This window comes from Equus caballus, chromosome 4 (genome assembly GCF_041296265.1).
Source record: "Equus caballus isolate H_3958 breed thoroughbred chromosome 4, TB-T2T, whole genome shotgun sequence".
Lineage (NCBI taxonomy): Eukaryota > Metazoa > Chordata > Mammalia > Perissodactyla > Equidae > Equus > Equus caballus.
Genome location: NC_091687.1, coordinates 7,718,087 through 7,743,362, shown reverse-complemented (window position 1 = coordinate 7,743,362; position 25,276 = coordinate 7,718,087). Strand labels below are relative to the sequence as shown.

Sequence of the window (25,276 nt, the reverse complement as noted above, 5' to 3'; positions counted from 1 at the left end):
TGTAGGGGAATTATCCACTTTTGCCCCCAGTTAAAACTGAACACTTCTATGTCCAATACATAGTTATGTATTTCTTACAAAAGTCGAGCGACTTGTTTGAGGGGATACGAATGGATGCTCACCCATGTGTGCTATAGCCGCTGGACAGCGTAACCTAAAGCGACATGGGAAAATTTGAGGGCTTATGCTCAATAAGATTCTGCTATGAAAGGCTTATGGGTAAGTCTTCTAAAGATGCAGCACCTTAGACAAGGCAGGGAGAGCCTGTGACTTCTTGGGGGTGTACTAGCCTTAGACGCTATTTGAACACCATGGAACATTTCACCTTGGGGGGTGGGATGGAGGAGGGAAAGAGAAGGAGGAATCCTGAAGAGGATGTGTTCCAGGAAGCAGGGACACCTGCTTCTTCAAGACATACATGCACAGGCTGAGCCTTCACATTTTGAATCCTTTCAATAGCTGGTCCTGTAGGCTGCTGAGCTGCATTCGTAGTCTACATACGCTGACAGAGGCCTATGCCCTTCTCTTTCCAGTTGCTCCTGGGGGTTCTGCAAATTGGATTCGTGGTGATATATCTGTCTGAGTCCCTAATCAGTGGCTTCACCACAGCTGCTGCTATTCACGTGTTGGTTTCCCAACTCAAATTTATTCTTCAGCTGACTGTCCCGGCACACACAGATCCATTTTCAATTTTCAAAGTAAGTATCTCTTGTGCTTAAAAAATATCAAAATACACAAAATTCATGATGATGTTTCTGGGAGAACTCTCCTTCCATGTCTTTGCTGTGGGGCTTACCTACAACTTCCAGGAAATCGATGGGTTATGAAATGAATTCACATTAAGAAAAAGTTAGTGGCCGAGAGAACAACACTGAAAATCAACCACATCTACCATATAGCTAATGTACACAGCAGAAATTAAGTACCACTTCTCTTAGATTGGACTCAAATATTACTTAAAAGAAAAAAAAAACTTAGTACTTTATTAAAAGCTTTAATATTTTCTCCCAAGTTTTTAAAATTTTCTCAAAATCTTTCTTTTTTCTTTTTGAGGAAGATTAACCCTGAGCTAACATCCACCGCCAATCCTCTTCTTTTTGCTGAGGAAGATTGGCCCTGAGCTAACATCTGTGCCCATCTTCCTCTACTTTATATGTGGGACACTGCCAGAACATGGCTTGATAACTGTGCGTAGGTCCATGCCCGGTATCCGAACCGGTGAACCCCAGGCCACTGAAACAGAATGCACAAACTTAACTCCTACGCCACCAGGCCAGCCCCTCAAAATCTTATTTTGGAAGAAATGTGCTCATTGAGTGATAATGCTTCCTTATTTCTAAAAAGCAGATGTTGTTCTTTTAGAATTGAAGTTCTTCCGACTCTTTTACATATCCCTGTTTATAAAGCAAGAGGAAATTGGCCAATATGTAAATAGGACAGTGGTTCTTTCCTCCTCCAGAGCATGTGCTCTAGAACAGTGTTCTTAGTGCCTCTGATTTTATTTATTTGAGTCCTCTCTCTTTTTTTCTTGGTGAGTCTAACTAAAGCTTTGTCTACTTTGTCTTTTCAAAAAAAAAAACAGCTCTTAGTTTCACTGATCTTTTCTATTGTCTTTTTAGTCTCTATTTAATTTGTTTCCACTCTGATTTTTGTTATTTCCTTCCTTTTACTGGCTTTGGGATTATTAGTGCTTCTATCACGACGTGTCTGGGAGCCTGAGACAGAACTTGCTCCAAACCGGAATTAACACTCTCTCACTCTCATCCAGAGCTATTCCAGAAGTAGAGAGTTCTAGGAGCAGTTTGGGATCTCGTTTGGGCCTGCTTGAGCTGTCTGGATCCCACGGATACAGGATCCCGCTGGCTTCGAGAATTAAGATTATGCACAGTTCACAGTTAGCCAGGGAACGAATTTCCAAAAGTGACGCAGAGAGTAAACTAAGACATGTGAAGGTTCTTAACCTTAAAAAGAGCAATAGTGATGATTGCGAAATACAAAACAATGGCCGAAGACACCTAAGAGCAGAAGAGACTGGTTATAAAATTGTGAAAAGTATCCAAGAAAATTTGACACTAGCCAAAGAGATTTCCAGAAAAAATTCTAGAAGCATCCCTAAACCAGGGTGGTGCTCACTCTATGTTGAACTTACCCTTCTCATATCTCCACGCTAGTTTCTACAGTTACTCATTCATGATTCACATGAGCAGAACAGAGAATCTCTATCAATCCATGTCAGTTCTTCTGCTTCAACATTCATTTTTATCTATTTGGAAATAACGAAGTGTGGTATCTAAATTATACATTAATATAGCACTTGGGTGTTTTTTTGTGCTTGTAATTTTAGGTACTTGAATCCGTGTTCACACAAATAGAGAAGACTAATATTGCAGACCTTGTGACGGCCTTAATTATCCTCGTGGTTGTATCTGCAGTTAAGGAAGTTAACCAGCGCTTCAAAGCCAAACTTCCAGTGCCCATCCCAATCGAACTCATCATGGTAACAGATTGTTTGAAGACTTCCTTTCGTAATTCATGCGTCTCATGTTTCTATGTCAAAAGCCCTTTACCATCTGTAGATCAGGAGGCTTTTTCAGGGCAGGTGCCATCTCTGCAGTTTCTGGGTATAATATGTGTATGGTTTTTCTCCTCATTCAGAATTTAATAACTTCTTTTTCTGATTTTGGGTTGATTTTCTTCCGTTTAAGACAAGGATGGTGCCAAGAACAAGACTTCTGAGAAGTCAATAGATTAGAGCTGTGGTTCTCAACAGTGGCACATTAGAAATGCCTCAGGACATTTTTTTTTTTTTAATCTAATAGGTCGAGTCGTGTTTTTTGGCAGTGGTATTACATTTCTAACTTGGGCAATTTGAAACTTTGCAGACTGTGATCGCGGCAGGTGTATCCTATGGCTTTGACTTCAAAACCAGGTTTAACGTGGCCGTGGTTGGGAAGATGAACAGTGGGTAAGTGCGTCTTTTCTGATGGCATCTCCAAGCACCCATTAGGGAGTAAGCCGTAGTTACGGAAGACCACAGCTGAAGTGCATTAATCCAGGTCAGACCCGTTCCTGGGTCTAGCATCCCTGAGGAAAGCTCGCCACCCTCCTTCTAGGAAGGAGCCACCAAGACGTGAGTTTGCCCTTCTCAATATCAGAAAGTTTCTCTTGGCGGAAGAATTCACAAATCAGACAAGCAGGGACTAACGAGCCGCAAGTAGAAGTGAAATCGTGAAAATGGAAAAATAGGCAAATGAAACCTGCTTCTCCTTATAAGAAGGAACCAAGCGAAACCAGATTTCCTTGTCCATAAATTACTATAAACAGTATGCCGTGTTTTGTTTGAGGTTGCTGGAGCCAGGTTCTGACCGTTCAAAAGAGACGCTGAAGGATACCTGTGGCACATGGCCGGAGCCAGCCAGACAGGCACACTCTGTCCTTCCTCGTGATCAGATTCCCAAGGCCAGGACAGCTCCCACAGCCACAAAAGAATGGAGGTCCCGTCAGTAGGAGGAATTTGAAAATGTGCTCTGTTGCATTTATTGGATTGACACGGGAGACGTTTTGTGCTCTTTCCTCTCCCTCTGACCGTAGCATGAATTTCTTCCAACTTGCTTACTAATAAGGAAAGGTTGTGTTCCTATTAAAAAAAAAAAAAAAAAAGAAAAGAGAAAAGACCTCGCTCCCTCCCTCCTCGTGCTTAAGGAGTATTTGAGAATTCCAGGAATTAGCATTTATATGTATTGTTGACTTAAAAATAGCAAAATTCTTTTACAATCAAATGTATATATATTTTTAAGGCAAAACCAATATTTTTGTCGCTAGGTATGTGCTACACTTATTGAATCTCAAACATCACTCTTAATTGAAAAGGTTTTTAGGTAGGAATTAGGCTGAAGCTGAAGGGTTATTTCTAGGGTTTCTCTCCACTCTGCAACTTTCAAGTGATTACATTTTATTTAAATGTCTTGGGAGACATAAACCAGATAAAGAGATAGATTGATAGAGATAGATGCAAACAAACTTCAAGCAGATCTGTCACAAAGCATTTTGGAGACAAAAGATAAGCTTTAGGTCACTGAGTTATAATCTTAGAGACTTTGCTTAGTAAATATATTTTAAATGTCGATGGACCTCTCTCCACAGTGTGTATGGGGTGGGGGAAGGAGTTAACTCACATTTATTAATCGTTACACTCTACAGAGAGACAGTGTGGCCTAGTAGGTAAGCTCACGTGTTCTAGAAGCAGAGTGCCTGGGATTTACTTCTGACTCATTTCTTGACCTGGGCCTCAATGGCTAAACTCTGTGCCTCAATGGCCTTGGCTATAAAAACGGGGCCAAGAACAGTGGCTATCACACAGCACTCTTGTAAGGATTGAGTTAGCACATGTGACGTGCCTAAGTGCCTGGCCTGCAGCCAGCGTTCATTCTGCATGACTACTATTAGTAATTTAGCACCTTAATTACGGACTAGGTGCTTTACAAGCTTTTTACCCTCCGATTTTTTCTGGGTGTTGATTGAGTGGACACTTTAAATTTCCGATAATTGCAAATAGAATATAACTGGAAGATAATGATTATTAATTCTTGTTAATCTGCTATTAATGCGGATGACACCTTAGAAGCGATTCAGTGAAGTCAAACGCTGGATGCGAGTAATTTGGCTGAAGGAAAGTGATCATTGAAACAGTAAAGGAAACACAAAGGATATATTCAGTTTCCAGAGGGATCCCATAAAAATAGCTAACAGGTTCTTTGTACTTTACAGTGTGTAACTAGTATTCACATTCATTATTTTATTTGACCCTCCCACAAAAACTATGACGAAAAGAGAACAAGTGTTATCATCCTCACTTTACAAACGAGGAAACTGGCTCAGGGAGGGTAAGGAGCAGAGATAAGACGTGAAACCCAGTTTTCAGATTGTAAGCGTCCATCGCATCATCCATGGTGTTTAGAGTCTAGGAGAAAAGAATAATAGCCGGCTTCTGGTTATTTTGGTATAAAATGAGAATTTTAATTGTATCACCTATTTTAGTTTTTTTTAAAAAAAACAATATTCCAAGCTAACTTTCTGATTCATGGTAGCTGCAGAATATGAGATAACAGTACTTCTTCAAAATTATAGCTGAAAATTTATTAACATAGATATTCACAAAACATGAACAGCAGTTACAAGTTGAGTGGATCCGATGAACCCACTTCCAATAAATTTTGTCAGAGATAGACGTTTATAGGAGCTGAGTGTTTTAGTAAATTGATGTTGAGTTTGAGATACTTGTGTCTTTTATAATACTGTTAGTAAATATCACTTAACTGCTCTAAAGGATATTTAAGTTCATGAGGTGTAAGGACAGAAGGGTCCTCTGCGGTTTGAACGTTTCCCTGACAAGGTATCTCTTTAAATGCAAACCCGCTCCCCATCAGGGCCACAGGTGGCCCTGCGTTCTGTCGAGCGCAGGGCAGAGTCCAAGGCCTGTCTGTTTGCGAAGGGTTTTCCATGAAAGGTTATTGTTATCAGTGGAGGGAAGACTTTCCTGCTTTCCTTGGCTCAGAGTTGTTTGCTCCGAGAGCCTTCATCCATGGATAACTATTGGAGGCATTGTGGTTGATGCTTTGCAGCCCAACCTAACAATACAAGTGGGATCTAAGACCTTTTGCGTGAAGCTTATGGGGATATAAGTGTACATTATAATGTGGTTATACTAGCAAAATCGTATCAGATGTACCACTATCATTGGGCTGGATATACATTCTCGTATCAAATTCAGGCAACATTGCTTTTCAATAATAAGATAATAGCTTCCAAAGTATTCACTGGTAGCCAAATTCTTGCTAATTAAACTCTGAAGTGAAGCACAACTCAGCCTAGATAGCATTCATTCATTGATTTGCTCAACAATTATTGACCACCTGATACACACCATGAAGAGTGTTCGGTCCTGGTCACAGGATAGCGAACAAGTCACAGTCCCTGCTCTGTGTCTGGGAGGAGAGTTGGGGGAGTGGAGGTGGGGAGCTGGGGAAGAGAGGTGTCAAGAGCTGGGGAAACACGAGAATCTCACCTAACTTTGAGTTTTGTGGTGAGGGAAGACTTTCTGCAAGGAAGGATGAGGATGAGGGAAATGAATGGTTCAGGCGGAGGGAACAGCAAAGTAGAAGCTTCCAAGGTGAGAGAAAAGGTGACACCTCTGAGAAACAAACAAAAAAAAATCTTGGTGTGGCTGGAGCGTTCTGGGAAATAGTAGTAATTAAGCAGAAGAAGGGGAGGGGGGTAGATCGGGGCCTTGCTAAGGAATTTGGACTTTTCCCGAGAGCGGATGGATGCCATTGAAGGTTCAAAAGCAGACTGGTGATATTCAGACTTGCTTAATTTCAATTTCAGATTTCAGCCCCCGATCCAACCTGACCCGAAGATTTTCCAAGACACTATCGGCGACAGCTTTGGCATTGCAATCGTTGGCTTTGCGGTGGCCTTTTCGGTCGCCCGTGTCTATTCCCTCAAATATGATTATCCAATTAATGGCAATCAGGTAAGTTTACAACCTACGCCAGGTCTAATTAGGCAACTTTAATATTTTGTGTACATAATATCAATGGTGCCACTTCTGAAAAAGATTCTTCCTTGTTCTCTTGTCAGGAGTTAATAGCCTTGGGGTTGGGGAACATCTTCGGTGGATCATTCAGAGGATTTGCCTCGAGTACCGCCCTCTCCAGATCCGGGGTTCAGGAGAGCACCGGAGGCAAAACGCAGGTATTTCAGGATCTTTGCTGCCAAGGCCATCCTGGCATTCGTCGCTGGGCGATCCGAGCCAGGGGGCAGGTTGACTTTGTGATGAGAATGTTTTCTTCTTCACAGATCGCTGGCATTCTCTCTGCTGTCATTGTCCTGATTGTGATTGTGGCCATTGGATTTCTCCTGGAGCCACTACAAAAGGTGAGACTCCTCTCTCTTCGGCTACTCTCTCTCTCCTTCGGGTGGGGAATGAAGAGCTCTGGTTCTTAAACTCTAGAAGCACAAACTAAACTAGGGAAAAATGAGGCAGCTACAAACGAACGTGTTCTCAACCAAAACTCTATGGGCCAAAAATATTTATTTTTCCCCTGGCAGCATTTTATGAATGTGAAGAATGCAGATGCCCAAACTACCTTATCTGCTACTCTTCTCCTGTTTGTAGCCTTGCATATAATTAATGTTTAGACAGCAAGGCACCTGGCGCTGTGGCTTCAATACAGATTGGCTGAAGCGAAGATTTTCTTTGAGGATGAGGTAATCAGGGCCTCTATCTAATTCAGAGAATGGTGCTACCAGTCACACAGCCTGTGCTCAGGAACACGCCCTGCAGCGCCCAGAGTTTGGTTTGACTCCAAGACCTCAGCTGTCAGATGGCAGGATGGGAGCGAGCAGCTGGACGCAGCCCTCACACCTCCAGCTCCTACTGCTCTGTCCGTCTCTCCTGAACCGTCCTTTATGGGGTTAGGTTAATGCTTTGTAAACGGCTACAGCGCCCAGATTTGAAAACAGAGCCGCAGACCCTGGAAAACAAGATTTCTACGAAACCAGATGATAGCAAATACGCGGTTCTCTGTGGTGTTAATATGATTTTGAGGTAGTCCATGGAGCGCTGGTTCTAGAGTCCTATAGACCTACTTCTAATCCTGGCTCTGAAACTTCTTATCTGTTTGCTTTTGGGCAAATCATTTAACCTCTCTGAACCTCAAGTTCCCCATTCGTAAAATAGGGAGAGAAATAGTCTCCACCTCACAGGGTTGCTGTGAAAGTCAAATGAAATAAGGCACGTGAAGGGCTTAGCCTAGGGCATGGCATAAGATACACGCAGTAAACGAGTCATTATTGTTAATATTATTATTATTTTTATTATTCTACAAACATTCTATTACACTTCTGACTGAAAAGGACGTAGGGATATGACACGGCCCACCAATGTCTATTGGTCAATATCCAGGCCTTCTTCCTTGTGGGTTAGTGGCTGGAATGCGAATTTGGTCCCAGGTTTCTGGACCCTCAGTGCGGTCATCCCAAAGGGCCTCACTGGCCATATCTGTCTTCAAGCAGTGCACAGCGCTGTTTGCCAAAAATACGCAGTCTCCATGCACTGACCTACTGATTCGCAAAGGAATGGCATAAAAGGAGTCAAGAAGTCACCACCAAAGAAATGGAAGAATGTATGTCTCAATAAAAATAAATGCACACAAGACCCCCCCTAGAAAGAAGATTCTGCTCTAGTGTGTTTCTGCCCAGTTGTACACTTGGGTGCTACCTCACCCATGTCAACTAAAGAAACAGTTGTCACTTAAAGTCCTATCTTTCTCGTGAGTAACCCACATCCAGTGACATTGTCTCGGATGTTAATCAAAGCTCCTGCTATGAAGGATCCACGTGACCGGTTCTTTGCAGACCATTGGGTCTGGAATGTCTGTTTGACCGGAAGAGCTGGTTCGCTTCTTTTACCATATGAGAGCAAAATAGCCCATAATAATAGCTAATAATGGATGTTTCTTGAGTGCTGACTAAGCATCAGCCAAGTTCTAAGCATTTCATATGTATTTAATCCTTGACGTCAGTTGCAGAATGGATCCTGGTTCCTGGTAAAATTATCCCCCATTTCCTTTCTGTAGCTTCCCCGTGCCCGGTAATGTTTATTTTCTAAAGGGCTTTATTGTGTATATATTTCCATGTAAATATTTAAAAATTGTTTTTCTGTGGAATACCATCCAGGTGAGAAATAATGCCTATTAAAAAGAAAAATGATGTCTCCTCTGCAGGTGACATGTTTGATACTAGAGTCCCCCAAAGCGGGAGGCTTCTTGTACCGAGTCCTGTGGAGCCCTGGCCCGGCTACCACAGTGGTGACATCTTATATAGCAATAGTCCATTATCAAAACCAATACACTGACGGTGATACAATGCTGTTAACTAGGTTACAGACGTCATTCAGTTTTCATAGTTTTTAACTGACATTCATTTGTGTGCAATTTCCCTTTTAAAGTCACTTAAGACCATATTCAGTCTTCTAAACAATGTACAGAAGTGGGTAAAATGAACTGGTTAGGTATTAAATCATAAATCTTACTTGTGAAAATCAAAAATGCCCAGATCAGTTAAATTATCTTTAACATAAGAATATAAAACTATGTTTGGTTTTTCTTTGTATGCTATGCTTTTATGGTAGGAAAGTAATCAGTATACAAATTCCATAGTCCACTCAGAATGGAACAGCTTGAATTGGGGGCGGGGGTTGGGGACACGTTCCTACCGTTGTGTTAAAATTCAAAGAAGGAAGAGAGCATACTTGGCTATTCAGCGTTTTTCACTGTAACTATCACAGTTCCTAGGAGACAAGTTATCTCACTTTGGCACGTGAAGACACAGAGGCTGATGTATTGCTGTGGCAGAGCTGGTTTACCTCCCAGGCCACTCTTGGTGAATCTGCTGTTCAGGGGTATCAACATCAGGGCTTCTTCAAAGAGGCTACCCTACTGGGTGCTTAGTACTGGCTTGGGAAATAGTAATTCATTAGCTCCTCCACGCATGCATTGAATAATTAAGCCCATCCTGTGTACATTTACCATGGTGGCTTCTGGGATATTGCAGGCAACAGGACAGCTATGGCTCACATGGTCCCAGAGAGTCTGCCTCAAGTCTGTGGCAACCTCTTCAGCTCCCTCTTACAAAATGGCATGATGGCTGATCATCATCAAAGGTCTGAATTCTGATTTCAGGACCCCAAGTTCCCCAGGCTTTTTTCTTTCATTTTTTTTTTTTTACAAAGAGCAACCGCCCTCTACCCACTTCCAATAAATAAACACACCGTAGACTGTCTCTAATCAGGAAGAATTTATTAGTCATAGATCTTAAGATCTGCCTTTCTCTGTCTCAAGGCACGGGATGGTAAGTGCTATCAGACCATCTATGGCCGGTCACTGTCACTGTGGTGGAGACAAAGTCATACCTGGGGTCAGGTCAGAGTCCCAGATCTGGAGTGTGTTGCATGGCGTTGCACACAGGAAAAGCACGTATCCTTTGATATACTTTGCGGCCTTTAAGGACTCGCTTATCTAAACCTTCACCTTTGCTTCTAGATGGGTTATTTGATTATCTTCAAGTGCGTCTGCTGTTTATGTTTTTCACAGTCTGTCCTGGCTGCGTTAGCCCTTGGAAACCTAAAGGGAATGCTGATGCAGTTTGCCGAAATAGGAAGACTGTGGCGAAAGGACAAGTATGATTGCGTAAGTAGAGGCAACGGAATTTGAGAGAGAGAGAAATCAGGATGGCATTTTAATGCCATCATAAAAAGTGTCTATTTAGGGGCTGGCCTGTTGGCGCAGCGGTTAAGTGCGTATGTTCCGCTTCTTGGTGGCCTGGGGTTCGTCAGTTCGGATCCTGGGTGTGGACAAGGCACTGCTTGTCAAGCCATGCTGTGGCAGGCGTTCCCACATGTAAAGTAGAGGAAGATGGGCACGGATGTCATCAGGGCCAGTCTTCCTCAGCAAAAAGAAGAGGATGGGCAGCAGATGTTAGCTCAGGGCTAATCTTCCTCAAAAAAAAAAAAAAGTGCCTATTTATATTGTAGACTAAGTGAAATTTTGTTTTTATATATCTGTTCAGATAACCTTAGTTTGTTTTATTTGCTGTCTTTAAACTGCGTACTCTAATGATCATTCTCTGGGATTTTAACTTAAAAGGATGAGCCACTTGCAGGTAGGAAATGCTCCGTGAAACACTAGCAGGGAACTTCCTGAGGTCTGTGCAAAAAGTTCTCGCAGTCATCCCGAATGCCACAGAAACTCTGAATTTTAGGGTCTGTGTTGCTTCTGTTCTTCATGACATCATATGTTAGTTTCCAGAGAATCAGTGAAGAACTTAACTTCTGAACGTTCCTTTCGGAAATACTCTATCAAGGCTCGCCTCGCTCTCAACATGCCTTGCTATGAGAAGCAACGGCCCTGATTATATCAGGGTCAAAGTCTGTGGCATAAAAATGCTTGTTACCACAGCCCTTGGTACTTAACGAGCATGAAGTAATAAGCTACACTTGGTTGACTTTTATTCCTGGTAGATAATCATTGGGGATTTTAACACCCTTTTGGTATGCTAAAAATCTTGTCAAGATAGAAGCCATTAATTAAATCAGAGACCAAAAGTAAGAGATTAGTGTAGGTTCTACCAGTTACTTCGTTCGTTGATTTTAACAAAGAGCAACTGGCTCTGGAATTTTAGCAGTGATGAATACTCAATCGTTTCCTTAACTGGTTCAGGGATGGGATTAGAAATGGATACACTCTCTATGGGGTTTTTTTTTTTTTTGTATTTGCTTGTGTTTTCGTGCCTCAGAACCTCAAGCTGGTCCCTTCTCCCATAAGCTTGCAACCTCTTCTGTTGGCCCTAGAAGTTCATGCTGTCTCATAGCTCTGGAACTAAGACCCTGTACTTCGATCAGAGTAAATTGTAGTGTATGTGTTGCCTTCTTTTTACAGCTAATTTGGATCATGACCTTCATCTTTGCCATTGTCCTGGGCCTCGGCTTAGGCCTGGCAGCCAGCGTAGCATTCCAGCTCTTAACCATCGTGTTCAGAACCCAATTGTGAGTGCCCCTCGTGCTTTCGTCTTTGCAGCCTTTCACCTGCCCATGTCGGAAGAGAAAGTCCTCTTTTAAGGGAAAGTAGTTTGGGGGATAGGCATGGGCATGCATGTCTATTAAGACTGGCCAGTCTGTTCTTCCTCAGAGTGCTCACCCCAAGGTCTGAAGGGCAAGAGAACGGCCAGACCTAACAGCATCAGCCCAGCTCCCACCAGTTCTTAGTCTGCTTCCTCCTTTGACAGCCATTCAAAGAAATCATAAAAATCTCTGCATCTGTTTGCCCAGTTGTAAACTGGAAGTCATTATATTTTAAGCGGGTTTCGTGTCTTTGCCCTAAACTCGTTAAACCTGAGGATGTGTTATTGCGAAGACCGTGAGAGTCCGCGTGTCTGGGGGAGTTGTTCCTTTTTAGAGGTTGTTAGATTGTATTCCCACCTGAAAAACATGGAGCTGGATTAGAGAATTTCTCACAGACCCCTCCCATCCTAAAATTCCAGGAAACTTGCTTAGAATTCTGGATTCTTAACAGTCATCCATTCCAAACATCTTTTGACTCTTAAACCTCTGCCATATGTCATCCCATGTGATCACTCAGCCTATGTTCGATTACACGGTGTGCCAGAGAAATAAGGCTTCTTGAGAGCTAGAAAGTTTTAGAACAGAAGTTGTTGTCATAGTTAAAAGTTAATCCTTGACTGACAGGATACATTTGTATTGAAATGTTCCCGCACTCTTTTATTCATTTATATTTTCATTAATTTCTTGGGGACCCATCAACCATAGAGACAAACTGAGTGGCCATAGGTAAATCACTGTACTTCTCCATGTCCTCGTCTATACAACTGGGCACTCATATCTGCCTTTTTTCACCAAATAACTGGGCTGCTCAGACTGAAAACAGCTAAGGCGTATGGAAGTGCTTTATGAACTGGAATGCGGTAGATGGGAGGCACTATTGTTCTGGGAGCTGAGGGAGGGTGAGCAAAACAAGGTGTTTGCCCTCCAGGGTCTGTGAGGGCATGATGATTCCCCAACCTTATAAATTTTGAAAAGTGAGCCTGCCTTGGTGTCCTAGGAAAAAATCAGTGTCAGCCTTACAGGCCTAACTAATATGCATGAAGGATTCACCTGGTGTTGCTTTCCTTCCAGTCCAAAATGCAGCACGCTGGCTAATGTCGGAAGGAGCAACATCTACAAGAACAGAAAAGATTACTCTGACGTAAGGAGATTCCTTTTTTACTTTGACTTGCCAAATTATACTAATACGAGTCTGATGGGCACCGTCTAATATTACTTCTCTGCCTTACAGATGTACGAACCGGAAGGAATAAAAATTTTCAGATGCCCATCTCCTATCTACTTTGCCAACATTGGTTTCTTTAGGCAGAAACTTTTCGATGCTGTAAGGTTTTGGGGTTATTCTTCTTTATATTTTTTTATTTTTTGGTAATTGCACTGATCGTCTGGGAATGAAATGTTTGTTCGGTAACAAGGGTTTAAAGAGGGTCATTGATTTCACATTTGTTGAGGCTGGATTATGTGAGTGTTTTTGTGGCCCGTGTCCCAGAGCAGATGAAACTACTTTATAAGGGGTCCATTAATGTATTGGGAAATAAGTCTCTTTGGATGAGGTCCAATATAGAGTCGCCTTTTATCAAATTCTGCTGCAGAGTGAAAAGATTTACTGCAAGATTTTGGGCTGATTTTTAATAGATAGAGTCCCACAGATTTTCTTTGGGCATCAACTTCAGAAACAAGAGGGTATTTAATATTTGACTGCATCTCTAAAGAAGCACAAGATAGCAAAGCCTGTTTATGATATAAATGATAATGAATAAATATAATACAAATGAATATTTAACACTAAATAACAACTGAGCATCCCTGGTAGACTAGAGAGATGACAAAGAAGCAATCTTTAAGGTTAAGAAACAAAAGCTCCAGGGCCGGCATTGTGGCATAGCATCTGGGTTGGAGCCCTCCACTTCAATGGCCAAGGATTTGTGGGTTCAGATCTCAGGTGTGGACCTGCGCATCACTCATCAAGCCATGCTGTGGTGGCGTCCCACATACAAAATAGAGGAAAACTGGCACAGATGTTAGCTCAGGGAAAATCTTCCTCAAGCAAAAAGAGAAAGATTGACAACAGATGTTAGTTAGCTCAAGGCAAATCTTCCTCACCAAAAAAAAGAAAAGAAAAGAAACAAAGAAACAAAAGCTCAGGCCTTACTCATGAACACACCTTTTGGTCTACTCTGTACCTTGCATAGGGCTTCTGCCTTAAGCCCTAACTATGATTATTAGTTTGGTACGCATCAAATATTTTTCTACCCAATTATTTTTTTTACAAAAATTGGATCATATTGTACATATGGCTTTGTATACTGTCCTTTTCACTTCTAGTGTCTTTCCATCTAACGACATTTTTTTGTCAAAGGTTTTTAATTACCTAATTTGATGCTCCTTACTTATTACTCTGGAGCTAAATATTGCCACAATAAGAATACATTTGTTTTGGAAAGGGGAAAATGATGCTTCCCCTCATATCTAATACTAAAATTACAAAATAAAATCATATAATAATAGATATTATAAAATATAATTATATAAAGTTAAATAGAAAAAAATTATATGGAATCAGAATACTAACTAAATGCTACCGTATTCAACAAATAGAAAATAAATAAAATTCCCCGAGAGTCATGTAGGCCAAAAGCCCCAACAGATTCAAATAGAGTTTAGACTGATTCGTGGATGATTCATGGATAAGTCCCGGATGGTTTTGAATGTCGATGACTGCACACAGGCTGAGCAGACCATGGGTCTGACACAGTAATGTTGCTTGAACCACCTTTAAATTTTATTACAGATGTCTTTATTGTTTGCCCCAAGTCCTCAACCCATCCTACTTAAAGTCATCAGAATTCTGCCATGTAACTAGCAGAACACTCAGTGCCCTTTTAACAGAGCAATGGCTTTTTCAGGTTGGTTTTAGTCCACTACGAATTCTACGCAAGCGCAAGAAAGCTTTGAAGAAAATCCGAAAAATGCAGAAGAAAGGCCTGATACAAGTGACACCAGTAAGTTGGGTTTTTTCATGAGGGGAAAAGTATATATAAAAATATAAGAATTTAACAAAAGTTGGACTATAATTTCAATATTGCGTTGATTCCTAGAACGAACAAAATTTTAACCCATGTTGACTCGGTATATGTCTGACAATTTGTCTGACCAATTTAGAGCATTTGGCAAAAGTCTTCTAGGCCTCCTTGATTTTCCGAAGGACCTCTTTAATCCTGTGAGACTCAGATCATTTTCTTTGGAATGCAACCAGTAAGTTTCTTGACCACGTTTCTGTGTATTATAGCTAAAAGCTTTGTAAAATCTAATTCAAGTTGTCGATTCCATTCCTTTAAAAGAAATGCCAGATAAATAAGGTATTTCATGTGTCAATTAATGTCATATTTTTAAGTGGCATCTTTGATGGTCTCCTTAAAATTTTTATTGTCCTGGGAAAATTTTTGTTCTCCAAAGAAAAGAGTTAACAATCCCATTGCTTGACCCAACTTTGAATCTGTGCTTCAGAAACTCACCAGTTAGCCTTGACATACACGATGTTTTCTTGGTCAGAGTTATCATGCACGTTATTATCCTCTCTTGCAGAAAGGATGTATATGTACCGTTGATAACTTCAAAGATTCCGACGAAGAGCTGGACAACCATGAGATAGAAGAGCTGGATCAGCCAATCAATACCACGGACCTGCCCTTCCAGATAGACTGGAATGCTGATCTTCCTCTCAACATCGTGGTCCCTAAGATCAGCCTGCATAGCCTCATTCTCGACTTTTCAGCAGTGTCATTTCTTGACGTTTCTTCAATGAGGGGTCTCAAGAAGGTAATTTCTTTTTTCTTAATGGAAACAACCAATCCGTGACCGAAGGCAAGAAACTATTTGTGGGAGGCTGTTCCTTTAGACAATACACACTTAAGTAAATTATAATCTTAGAATATTCTATGGAGGGAGTGAGAGTGTATGTGGGGCGTATTCAGTGAACTCTTTAAAAGTTTGTTTCCTTTGAGACTGCACATTAATTTTGAAGGCAACCAAACCTACCTTTCTAATGTGTGCTGACCCTGTAAGTAGACAAATGTTCACCCTCCTATCAACTCCAGTTCTATGATACCTTCAGATCCTTGTGGGCGTTGTATCTAAATTGTCCTAAAATCAAGACGATTTGGAAAGGTCTTGGGAGAAAGTGGAAGAGTGGGTCTTTTTGTTTCTATCTTCATCAATTATAACCTGATGAAACTTCTCTTGGTTATGCAACAATCTGTTTCAAAAAAAAAATAAAGTGGACACACAAAAGGAGAAATATCGCATGCGATTTAAAAACTAGACTGAAACAGTCGGGTGGCAGTCTATTTTCTTTCTAGTTTTGTTGTATTTTTTCTAGAATAAATTAGTTTCTAAAATAATTGCAGAAAGAGATGTACAGAAAATTGAAGAAATTCCACATCTCCCCCTCTTTTGCTTGGTTTTTCACAGAAATCTGCTTACCAAGCGCTGAGCTAAGATGAGATCCATTAAGTGTGGGTGAACTGGATACGAACTTAGAAAATAGCATCAATTTCATTTCCTTCAAACTTATCTTTAAAAAAAAATCTTAACATCACATAACTCTCAAGACTGCTTACTTTTTCTTTTCTCTGTTTTTGCATGTGTTGGTTGGTTGGTTTTAGTTTTGGAGGAAAAAATAATCAGACATACATAAAATTTACTTGTTGATCCTAGGAGTATAGCACAAAGGACAGGGACTCTGCATTCCATTTCTTTAAAGGCCTAATTCTTAGTTCAGTGCCTAGTAGAGGTTTTACAAGTGTTTATTGATGATAATAATGATATTAATGATCATCTAAATTGATCAACAGTACAAGCTACTTTTCTTCCCTTTTGTGACCTTACTCATGTCACTACTGGTGTGTGTTCTTATTAGAGCCCAGGAAAATGGATAAAGATTTGTTGGTGTTACATACATTCAGTCACTGTGGACAGGAATAATGAACAACTTCTGGGTTATAGGGTTCTTTCACTTTTATGTAGCTAGCAAGCTGTAGTCAAGATTGTCCCACTGAAGAAACTGTTTTAAAATTGTCACAGTCCATCTTGTGAGTTGAGGCAGAACATGTTCCTATTATACTTCCCTGAAGAGAGCTCATTTTTAACTTCTTACTGAAGAAAAGAGTTTCTTTCCTTTGCATTTACTTCTTTCTGTCACAAAGCCTTGTTTTTAACTTTAGTGTCTCTTTACACTATTATCTCTTTTCAAAATGTGAAATGTTCTGAAGGCAATATATCACCCATAAGGCATAAATTATGATAGCTTTCTTTCCATTTCTGACAAGTGAAACTGTCGTCTAAGGAGGCTGTACTTTCTTTTTAACAGATTTTCCAAGAATTTATCAGGATCGAGGTAGATGTGTATATTGTTGGAACTGATGGTAAGTGGTTTTGTTTTTTTGTTCTGCCAATCACTTCAGGCTCTTTGCCAACTCTCAATCTAGACAGCCTCTCCAAAGAACAGGTATTTGGTGTGATCACCAAGAAGAAAATCTAATTTGTAGCCATGCCGATAGAAATTTCTATAGAAATAGCATCTTTATATTTCAGTTGTGTCAATATGTAATGTAATTAACTTTACAATTTGAAAACAAGTTTAACAGGCAGCAAAAGAGTGGATATATAACCATATTTTACTCTAATCTTCTTGAAAAAGTAGGCTTGTTTTCTCTCCTCCTTGCCTCCCTGGATTCTTCAGCCCATAACAAGCTGGTTTCTGCTCCACCTCACTGAGAAGGCTGCCTTTGCCAAGGTCGTTAGTGAAGTCCAGATTGTCAGGATCACCCGCCTCCATCCCAGCCTCATTCTCATGGCACTCACTTTAGCATTTGGCCCTTTCTTTATCATTTGTCTTTGAAGCTCTCCTCCTCCTTGACTTCTGCAAGACTATTCTGATTCACCTCCCACCACCTTAGCAGGTCCTCAGTGTCTGACATTGGCTCCTCTTGTCAAGATGCCTTGACAGTGTATCTTCCTCAAGCTTTAACACTAAACCCTATAGTTTTAATTCCACAGACTCTTTCTAGTCAATCTCCTACGTGCTGATGGCTTCAAGTATGTCTACATGTTAATGAATCCCCAAACTACACCTTCAGTCCAGACCTTTCTTCTGAGCTGCAGACCCATGTATTCAACTCTCTGAATGTCCCCCAGGCACCTCAGATACACGTTGTTCAAAATTAAACACATTCCCCTCCCTCCCAAAACTACTCGTTCTTCTTTCCTCAGTCGCTACATCACCACTCACCAGTTACCCAGAGCAGAAACTCCGGAGCCACCTTTAATTTCTCCTTCTTGCCCTTCCTCTACATTCAGTGAGTCTCCTCTTGAGTCAGTCTCTTCCTCTCCACTTCCACAGCCTTAATCTAGACCCTTATCATTTCTCATCTAGGCCCCCGAGAAGAACTTTCTAACTAGTGTCCTTGTCCATTGCTAGAATGCTCTCCCATCCCAATTTCTGACTAGAAAGCTCCTTCAAGAATTTATTCTTCAGTAACTATGAGAACTTCCTCGCGTCCCCAGAGAAAGCACTATGGTCTTCAGACTGTCTGCATCTGTAGAGTACACACAGATAACTTTATTCTACACTTCTGTGCTTGTGTCCCCATAGGTGATACCCTCTTCCAGGGCAGGTATTGGTCTTGTCTACCTTCTTATTCCCTGTCTCTTACCTAATTCCCAGGACATGACAGACATTCAGTAAAGACTAACTGAGCACCTCCTATTTGTCAGGCTCTGTTCTGGGTGCTGGGATACAGCCATGAATAAGACAAGACTTTACCCTCATGAAGCTTATAGTCTAGTGGGAAAGCCAGCTAATAAGCAAATAAAAACACATTTCAGGGGCCAGCCCCATGCTGTAGTGGTTGAGTTTGGCATTCTCCACTTCGGCGACCTGAGTTCATGGGTTCAGATCCCGGGAGTGGACCTATACCGCTCCTCAGCCATGCTGTGGTGGCAACCCACATACAAATTAGAGGAAGAATAACACAGATGTCAGCTCAGGGTGAATCTTCCTCAAGCAAAAAAAAAAAAAAAAAAAAAAAGGAATCAGAACAGATCTTAGGTCAGGATGAATCTTCCTCAGGAAAAAAAAACCCCACACATTTCAGGTAATGATAAGTGCTGCAAAGAAAAAAGCAGGGTTAACAGACAGAGCAACAGGGAGGGCACTATTTTAGATGGGCAATCAAGGATGTCCGATAATGTGCCATTTGAACAGACACTGGAATGAAGTGAGGGAGTCAACCCTCACAGGATCTTGGGGAAAGCATTTTGGGGAGAGGGGATGAGAAGTGCACAGGTCCCGAGGGAGGCATGCAATTGGCATCTTTAATTTGTCATCTCTACTGGCTCCTATCCCTAAAACCTACAGATATAGTTTCATTTCAAGGGTTCCTTATAATTAAAAATATTCTCTTGGGGCCGGCCCTGTGGCAGAGTGGTTAAGCTCATGCACTCTGCTTCGGCAGCCCAGGGTTTCACTGGTTCAGATCCTGGGCATGGACATGGCACCACTCATCAGGCCATGTTGAGGCAGCATCCCATATAGCACAACCAGAGGCACTCACAAATAGAATATACAACTACGTGCCAGGGGGCTTTAGCAAGAAGAAGAAGAAGAAAAAAATTCTCTTGAGCTCGGTAACCCTTTAATTTCCTGAACACTTTTACTCCTTCTCCATCATCCCAGATCTTTTTGAAACTGTCTCTTCCTGCTGTGCCTGCTGCCTGTCATCCCTCTCAGTCCTTGACTAAGATCATCACCTTCCTTCCCATGGCGCGCCACCTGCCTCCATCCTGGGTTTTGGTGACCTCTCTCTCTCCCTCCATCACTGCTAGGTCTTGTTCATGTTGAAAGCTTGCCTGTGAACAGGCTTTCCTACCTCCGTGACTTCTCTTCCTCCCTCTTTCTCCAAGTCCTCGGCATCCTTTTAAATGGTCAAGTTTTGGTCAAGTTTTCCCAGACACCCACCAAGAGGAAACAATCTTTACCCCACTTTCTCTGAATTTTCCTAGCACATGATATGTGCCTCTCTCATTCATTCAACAAAAAGGTGAGGACCTAAAATAAGCTGGGAATTCTCTTAAGAACTAAGAAAACATTAAAGAAAAAAATCAGATTGCTTCCTGCCTTTGTTCTTCTACAACACTTTTCCCTTCGTTACTACAGGTATATATAAATGTTCTACCTTCCTTGAGGGCAAGAGTCAGGTCTAATTTATCTTTTGATCCATTATATTACCCAGCCAGGGCTTCGCACATACTAGACATGAGGTAATATTTGGTTGAGTATTCTGTGCAGACAAGTATTGGTTAGCACCTACAAGAATGGGATTCCTCAGAGATGACCAGAGAGAAAATGTGGGGTGCTAAGGAAGATGTTTTCTGATGGAACCCACCAGCTTTGGGAAAATGGACCATGGTAAGTAACTGGTAAATAACAGGTCTGGCAGTCCAGAACCACAGCATATCACTGGTCCATGAGCAAAGGTTCTATTTTAGAGGAATCCCAATTTTTAATAATGAGCCACACTTGATGCTCCAATCATTAACTAAGGAGATTAACTCACAAGGCTCCTGCCTAAAGTAAAGTGGACTGATTTTCTTCCAGGAACTACTAAAAGTTCTTCTCATTTACACCTTTTCTTTCTTCCTTTTTACGTGAGGGCATTATATGGATATTTTATTGGAAAGGTTTCCTTTAGTTCTAGAAGACACTGTACTAATGGTACACTGCATTAGTACCACTGCCGCCCCCAAACACTTAACCCAACATCAGTGAGATGCACGTTTGCCAACGGAAGTTCAAATTCCCAGCCTCAAGGAGAAACTGGGGTGAAACAAGTACTTCTTCCTAACTGTTATTCTGTCTTTTTTCTCCTCAGATGATTTCATTGAGAAGCTTACACGGTGTGAATTTTTTGACGATGAAGTCAAGGACTCAATATTTTTCTTAACAATCCATGATGCTGTTTTGCATATTTTGATGAAGAAGGATTATATTACTTCAAAGGTTAGTACCAGTCAGGTACCACTTCTTTGGTGACTTTCACATTTGTCTAACCAACCACCTGTGCTGCTTAAGCTCCTCTTTATTTTTCCACGTTAAAAAAAAAAAAAATTGTTCCTAATCCATAATTCCATTCTGGTTTTCTCAGGAAAAAGAAGTAAAAACTGATTTTATCGTAAATACAAATGGAGGATTACATAATCGGGAATGCCAGGTAAGATTCTTTACACAGGCTTGTCTTTATCTAGACATGACAACAAAAAACTTCACAGTGGTGAGGCCTCTTCCAGCTTGCTGCAAAAAGCTCAGCACTTGTTTGAGCCTCTGTGCCTCATCCCTAGAAAACTGAAGCAACGCCAATCTCATAGGGACTTTGGGGGAAAATAAACTCAGACCAGCACAAAAAGGGATGGAAAATAATGATACTGTATTGAGCAGAGAGAGAGAACGTTTTATGTTTCCAAAGTACTTACAACCAAGATCTTATTCTGGCCTTGTAACAATCCATGAGTCAGGGAAAGTATTATTATTTCCATTTATGGGTGAATTAGTGATGGAGCTGAGAAGCTGAAACACGCCTCCTGACTCCTCGGTGCGTGGGAAGTCCCTAACACAGTGCCTAGCCCAGCAATGAAACTTAAGTTCATTTCTTTCCTTACTAGAAAGAGTTGCCAAATCATCATTTAAATAGATAGTTTCATTGCATTATGGAACATTCATTTCTAGAACATTCAGTCCTTTAAGGGAATGTTTCTAGATTGGGAAAAGCAGAACCACAAATCAACATGGGTAACTGCTGTAGGTCAAGTGGATGATAAGTACATTATGTTCATTATCTCAATCCTTACAACGATATGCAAAGAAGATATCCTCATTTCACAAATGAGGAAATTAGGAAGGGCGCAGAGAGCTTAACTAACTTTGCTTAGGGTCACAAGCCAAAGTGACAACAGGAGGATGTGAACCAAGATCTGTCTGATGCCAAGACCTGTGCTCTGTTCCCTGTACTGTACCAGCTCTATCCTTTGGTGAAAGATTAATGGAATTGAGGGTCTTGAGAAAGAACCTAGTGATCGTCTTCAAGTATGGGAGGTGGCTAGTGGGATTTCTCTGATTGGAAGAAAGGTCCAAGAAGAAGAGAAAAAAGGAGTTTAGATTAGAAATGAAGAAGAAATGTATAGCATAAGATAACCCTGGGCCATTATTAAGAGTTATATCAAATAGGAAAAGGTTAGATGAAAATGCCATTCCAGAAAGTTAGATAGATCTGAGGTGAGACAAGAGCCTAAAAGAACACCATGATTCTGTTTCCCAGGGCTGGATTCCAGAGAAACCAAATCTGGCACCTTGCCTGAGTCCTCTACAGGGAGAGAATTACCAGAAACCCACTGCCCAGCAGTTGGATTCAGAATTGTCGCCAAGTTTTAGAGGATAAAGTATAGGAACAGAATTTAAACCTCATGTCTGATCAAAGCTTAGAACCAATTGTCTAACAGAACATAGTCAGCACCATCCTGTACCTGTTTCTGCATATTAAAAAGAAAAGAAACATTTAACATCAGCTCCTTGCATTACTTAGAGGAAGATAAATCTGCAGTTGTGGATAGGCCACCAGGGGTGACCATGTAAAAGCTGAATGTGCCTGACCAGCACACTTAGTCCTTTGGAGCTTATGTGGCCTCTGAAACAAATATAAGGAAATATATTGCTACAACACATTGTATTGTTATCTTAAGTTAAATAAGGCCTTCAAAAGGTACACTTATATTACAACATGGTATCACATGGGTCTATGTTTACCAAGTAGCAGTGGAAGGTATTTGATCATTAAACTTCAAGACAAAAAATGCGTTGACAACTCTGGTAAATTCTAGCTCCTAATGTTAATTGGACTGATCACATATACTCTTTTTAAATACAAGATATGATTACTGAAAGGGATAGAACTTAACAAGCCTTAAAACAAGAACTTTCTGTCTTCTTCCAGGTACCACTTGAAACAAAATTCTAATCAAAATATAATTCAGAGTTTGGAGGCATCACAATTCCTGACTTCAAAATGTACTACAAAGCCATAGTAATCAAAACAGCATCATACTGGTACAAAAACAGGCACACAGACCAATGGAGCAAAACTGAAAGCCCAGAAATAAAATCACACATCTACGGACAGCTAATCTTCGACAAAGGCACCAAGAACATACAAGGGAGAAAAGATAGTCTCTTCAACAAATGGTGTTGGGAAATCTGGACAACCACTTGCAAAAGAAGGAAAGTAGACCATTATCTCATGCCATACACAAAAATAAACTCAAAGTGGATCAAAGACTTAAAGATAAGTCCTGAAACCATAAAACTTCTGGAAGAAAATATAGGTGGTACGCTCTGTGACATCAAACTTAAAAGAATCTTTTGAAATACCATGTCTTCTCAGACAAGGGAAACAGAAGAAAAAATAAACAAGTGGGACTTCATCAGACTAAAGAGCTTCTACATGGCAAAAGAAACTATGATCAAAACAAAAAGACACCCCACCAATTGGGAGGAAATATTTGCAAATCATATATCCAACAAGAGGTTATTCTCCATAATATATAAAGAACGCACACAACTGAACAACAAAAAAACAAACAGCCAGATCAAAAAATGGGTGGAGGCTATGAACAGACATTTTGCCAAAGAAGATATACAGAGGGCTAATAAGCACATGAAAAGATGTTCAACATCACTAATCATCAGGGAAATGCAAATCAAAACTACACTCAGATACCACCTTACGCCTGTTAAAATGGTTATAATCACTAATACTAAAAATAACAAATGTTGGAGAGGGTGCGAAGAAAAGGGAACCCTCATATACCACTGGTGGGAATGCAAACTGGTGCAGCCGCTATGGAAAACAGTATGGAGATTCCTCAAAAAACTAAAAATAGAAATACCATATGACCTAGCTATCCCACTACTGGGTATCTATCCAAACAACTTGAAATCAACAACCCAAAGTGACCTGTGTACCCCTATGTTCACTGCAGCACTATTCACAATAGCCAAGACATGGAAGCAACCCAAGTGCCCATCGACTGATGATTGGATAAAAAAGATGTGGTATATATATATACAATGGAATACTACTCAGCCATAAAAAAGAAAAAATCATCCCATTTGCAACAACATGGATGGACCTTGAGGGTATTATGCTAAGCGAAATAAGCCACTCAGAGAAAGACAAACACCATATAATTTCACTCATATGTGGAAGATAAACACACGGACAAAGAGAACAGCTCAGTGGTTACCAGGGGAAGGGGGTGGGGGGTGGGCACAGGGGCTGAAGGGGAGCACTTATATGGGGACAGACAGGAAATAATGTACAACTGAAACTTCACAATGATGTAAACTATTATGAACTTTAAAAAATTAAATATATATATATACATAAAATTCAGAGGGATCCTCATCTGACTGTCACATAAAGAACAACATTATACCCAGAAAGCTATTGATAAATTCATACATTGTATGAAGAATATTTTTGTTTGACAGAATTATGTTTCAAACTTTGGAACAAGATCGTTCTAGCTTGGTATTTTTCACATATTTAATATAAAATTGTGTAAATACTCTTAATTTTGTACCTTGTAGATTTACCAAAGGAAGAAAATTATTTTGTTTATATGTATTTTTATAGCACAGACAGATTTCCACCAAAGTCACTCACCTTTGTGCATACGCTTTGCAGTATATTTACACCACTGCTTTGAATCGTGTAATTTATGCTGTTCATACTAATATATCTCCATTTTTAAAAATTCGATTGTACATAGATGTGTCTTATTTTATTAAATGTTTTGTTGGCTTTCTGAAACGTGCATGCTGTGGGTCCCCTTTATAGTGGTCTGGCTGAAAACCTACATGAGGAGCTTCTAAACCACCCGCAGTGAGTCTTCTTTGCCCAGATTTTATGAATATCACTATAGCTTTTTAAAGCATCCAACGTCCAATCTAGATTTAGACACAATCCTTCTCGCGCCATAACTAGATTTTGAAGCAAATCCTTAATTTTTCCACCTCCTAGTATGAAAATTTTCTACGCTAATGGAAAACGTAAAATGAAAAAGCAACAAGGCAAAAGGTAAAGAGAAAACATGATGGGAAGCCAGTTCTCCCCAGTCCTACTGGGAGGGAAAAAAAGACGTAGAAGAAAGTACGACTCTTTCCTCACTGCTGGTCATTATAACTCACAGAGCAGAAGAACAGCTCTAGAGCTCAGTGTAGCTGAAGACTGAGATTCAGTACACGTGCTTCTCTTTTTCACTGGCACTGTTCTTGACGTAAATTTGTATTTATTTCATGTAATACTTAGACATTAAACATCAGCACCAACCGAAAAAGATTCAGCGCCTTCTCTTCAATATTGAACCACTTTGTCGATGGGAAAAGTTGTCCCGGTCATCTTAGGTCTCACCTCTAAATTTATTGTCAAAATAGCCTTCCATCCTTTATTAGGGTCTTTACCGAGAGGGCTTGTCTATTGGACTAAA

The 25,276-nt window shown here is 40.6% G+C and overlaps 1 protein-coding gene across 3 annotated transcripts in view; it reads left to right on the top strand.

The window, feature by feature from the left end:
* SLC26A3 (solute carrier family 26 member 3) overlaps positions 1–24,600 on the top strand; it is a 35,521-nt gene extending 10,921 nt beyond the window's left edge. For 2 of the 3 annotated variants that reach the window (XM_070264176.1, XM_014738879.3), the window contains exons 6-21: positions 534–698; positions 2,345–2,497; positions 2,883–2,965; positions 6,385–6,532; positions 6,640–6,753; positions 6,859–6,936; positions 10,155–10,250; positions 11,499–11,605; positions 12,752–12,821; positions 12,912–13,004; positions 14,587–14,682; positions 15,266–15,499; positions 17,049–17,103; positions 20,611–20,738; positions 20,884–20,949; positions 22,723–24,600. In XM_070264176.1, coding sequence (XP_070120277.1) covers positions 534–698; positions 2,345–2,497; positions 2,883–2,965; positions 6,385–6,532; positions 6,640–6,753; positions 6,859–6,936; positions 10,155–10,250; positions 11,499–11,605; positions 12,752–12,821; positions 12,912–13,004; positions 14,587–14,682; positions 15,266–15,499; positions 17,049–17,103; positions 20,611–20,738; positions 20,884–20,949; positions 22,723–22,746 — 1,710 coding nt within the window. In that variant the 3' untranslated portion in view covers positions 22,747–24,600. 3 annotated transcript variants of the gene reach the window in all.
* The last annotated feature ends 676 nt before the right edge of the window (positions 24,601–25,276 follow it).